Source organism: Miscanthus floridulus, chromosome 19, assembly GCF_019320115.1.
Source record: "Miscanthus floridulus cultivar M001 chromosome 19, ASM1932011v1, whole genome shotgun sequence".
NCBI classification, from domain to species: Eukaryota; Viridiplantae; Streptophyta; class Magnoliopsida; order Poales; family Poaceae; genus Miscanthus; species Miscanthus floridulus.
In genome coordinates this window covers 39051699-39055007 of record NC_089598.1, presented here as the reverse complement: position 1 = coordinate 39055007, position 3309 = coordinate 39051699, and the positions used below count along the sequence as shown (strand labels likewise).

Genomic DNA, 3309 nt, shown 5'->3' with positions numbered 1-3309 from the left:
AGTTCTTTGTTGCTGCTGTTGCTGCTTCCTCAATTTTTGTGGTTGATTTTTTTGTAGCTTTGACTGTGGTTTCTATGTCTTGTTATACTCCCTCCACCTAGAAAAAAATTCGTTCTTGAGCTTTTGAGATTTTTCACAAATGAATTCGTTTTCGGTGGTCCACGATGAAATGGGACGAGTTTGCCCCCGCATCTTTGTTTGCAAACGGTTCAGTTGAAGGGCAGATTTCAGTCGTGGGTGGCCATGCATACCGCTGTTTGTGCTCATTTCGATAAGGACCAGTACCCCCTGACCATGAAACAATTGGACAGTCTTCATCAGACTGGTTCAGTCGCTGAGTATCAGAGCAAATTTGAGCATATGGCCCGCAGTCTATTGCTGTATAACCCTTCCTATGATGATGTTTTCTTTGTGACTCGATTTCTGAGTGGATTGAAAGAAGAAATCAGAGCACCAATCATTCTGCACCGACCACCAACTTTGGAAGTGGCAGGCACCTTAGCCTTATTGCAAGAAGCCGAGTTGGAAGCAAATAAGAGCAAGTTTCAGTCAAAAGCTGACAGCAAGGACTCTAACAGATTTCAATCAAAGACTAGTGCTGCATATGACAAGAGCAAGTTTAGAAGGGACAGGGCTAAGCAAGTATATAGTACTGCTAATGAGTCAGCAGACAAGCTGGGAGCATTGAAAGCTTATCGCAGAGCAAATAATCTTTGCTTCACTTGTGGTGAAAAGTGGACTGGCAAGAACCATAAGTGCCCACCTCAAGTACCTCTGCATATCATTCAGGAGCTTATGGATGCTGTTCATATTGATCAGGAGCCTGATTATGATTCTTCTGAGGAGGATTCAGAAGCTTCTCTAGGGCAAGTTGTTATGGTAATCCAGCAGGCTGAACCTGCAGTTGAGTCAAAGAATAAGAATAGAACTCTGAGACTCAGAGGATTCATAGGCAAGCAAAAAGTTCTGATCCTAGTGGATTCTGGGAGTGCCAGGACGTTTGTCAGTCAAGATTTGGCTGCCCATATTCAACAGGAACAGGCACAATGTGAATCATTACAGTTCACAGCTGCAGATGGTAGTAAAATGCTCTCTGATCAATATATCCCTCAGTTACAGTGGCATGTACAAGGGCATTGTTTTACCTATGATACCAGAATCCTGCCTATCAAATGTTATGATATGATTATTGGTGTTGAGTGGCTGGAAGACCATAGCCCCATGTGGATCCACTAGAGAAAGAAGCTGATGAAATTTACTTACAACAAGAAGAGAGTGGTTCTTAGGGGAGTCTCTGATGATAGGGTGCAATGCCAACAGATCTCAGGGCAAAAGTTGAAAGGACTGTTAAAGAAGAAAGCCATCACTCATGTACTTGAGTTACAGGCCTTATGTCCATTGGAACAACAGCAGCAGATACCTCAGGAGCAGTCTCACAGTGTTTTCAGTGTCTCTACTGATCCTCCTACTGGCACTGCTGATTTTCAAGAAGTTGCTGATCAGATTGGGGATCTTTTAAAGCACAATGATCATCTGTTTCAGGAACCCACTGATTTACCACCTCAGAGAACCTATGATCATAAGATACCTCTTATTACAGGGGCTCAACCAGTAAATGTAAGACCCTACAGGTATGCACCCATGCAGAAGGATGAAATTGAGAGGCAGGTAAATGAGATGTTACAAACTAGAATTATTCAGCATAGTGTTAGTCCTTTTGCCTCTCCTGTGCTGTGAGTAAAGAAGAAAGATGGGAGTTGGAGATTTTGTGTTGATTATAGACACTTGAATGCTATCACAGTCAAGAATAAACATCCCTTGCCAGTAGGTTGATGAGTTATTGGATGAATTGGCTGGTGCTTCCTACTTTTCCAAACTGGTTTGTAGATCAGGTTATCACCAGATCAGGGTGGAACAACAAGATGAAATGAAAACAGCTTTCAGGACTCACAGTGGCCTTTATCAGTTCAAAGTAATGCCATTTGGCTTGACAAATGCCCTGCAACATTTCAGGCAGCTATGAATACCATCTTTGCCCCATTGCTTAGGAAATATGTGCTTGTTTTCATGGATGACATCTTTGTGTATAGTAAGTCTATGGAGGATCACATTATTCATCTGCAGCAAGTGCTACAGATCTTGGAAGACAATAATTTTTTGTTGAAAAGATCAAAGTGTCTGTTTGGGCAGCAAGCACTTGAGTATTTGGGTCATATTATTTCCAAGGATGGAGTGGCCACAGAACCTTCCAAGATATCTGCTGTGAGTAGTTGGCCAACCCCTGTTTTAGTTAAGCAGTTAAGAGGATTTTTGGGTTTGACAGGGTACTACAGAAGGTTTATTAAGCACTACGGTCTTATTAGTAATCCTCTGACCCAACTATTGAAGAAGGGAGTGCCATTTCAGTGGACACCTAGCACTGAAGAAGCTTTTCAGTTGCTGAAAGATGCTTTAATACATGCTCCTGTCTTGGGGATCCCAGATTTCTGCAAATAGTTTGTTTGTTATTGAAACAGATGCCAGTGACATTGGCATGGGTGCTGTGCTTATGCGAGATGGTCATCCCATATCATTTTTTAGCAAAGCATTTTGTCCAAGAAATCAAGCTCTATCAACATATGAAAAGGAGTGTTTGGCTATCTTAATGGTTGTGGACAAATGGACGAGTTATTTGCATGGCAAGGAGTTCATTTTGAAGACTGGTCACAGAAGTCTTCGGCATCTCATAGAACAAAAGGTCACATCTAGATTGCAACAGAAGGCTCTTCCCAAATTGATGGACCTGCAATACAAAATACAGTTTAAGAAGGGCAGTACCAATGCTGCTGCTGATGCTCTATCTAGAACACCACAGTTACATCCACTTTTGGCTATCTCTATAAGCACCCCAACATGGTTGGAAAGACTTCAGCAAGGGTATAATGATGATGCTGACTGTAAGCAGCTATTAGTGGAGTTGAGTTTGGCTGGCAGCAATGATAAAGGCTTTTCATTAGTTGATGGAATAATCAAACATAAAGGCAGAATTTGGGTGGGCAACAATACTCTAGCTCAGCAGCATATTCTTTAGGCCCTTCATGCTAGTGGATTGGGTGGGCACTCTGGAATCCAAGCCACTCTGGAATCCAAGCCTTATTTTCTTGGCCCAAGTTGAAACAAGTTGTCACAGAATTTGTTTAGAGCTGCACTATTTGCCAACAGGCTAAGGTGGAACATTGCAAGATCCCAGGTCTCCTACAGCCTTTACATGTCCCTGATTAAACATGGTCAGTGGTCAGTTTGGATTTTATTGAGGGATTACCAAAGTCT

General features: G+C 42.2%; 1 protein-coding gene across 1 annotated transcript; it reads left to right on the top strand.

The window, feature by feature from the left end:
- Positions 1-294: 294 nt before the first annotated feature.
- On the top strand, positions 295-3070 carry LOC136525912 (uncharacterized). The gene is made up of 5 exons (XM_066518743.1): positions 295-1125; positions 1321-1668; positions 1829-1972; positions 2014-2262; positions 2483-3070. Exons 1-5 carry the CDS (start codon positions 295-297, stop codon positions 3068-3070), a joined length of 2160 nt encoding a protein of 719 aa, XP_066374840.1.
- The last annotated feature ends 239 nt before the right edge of the window (positions 3071-3309 follow it).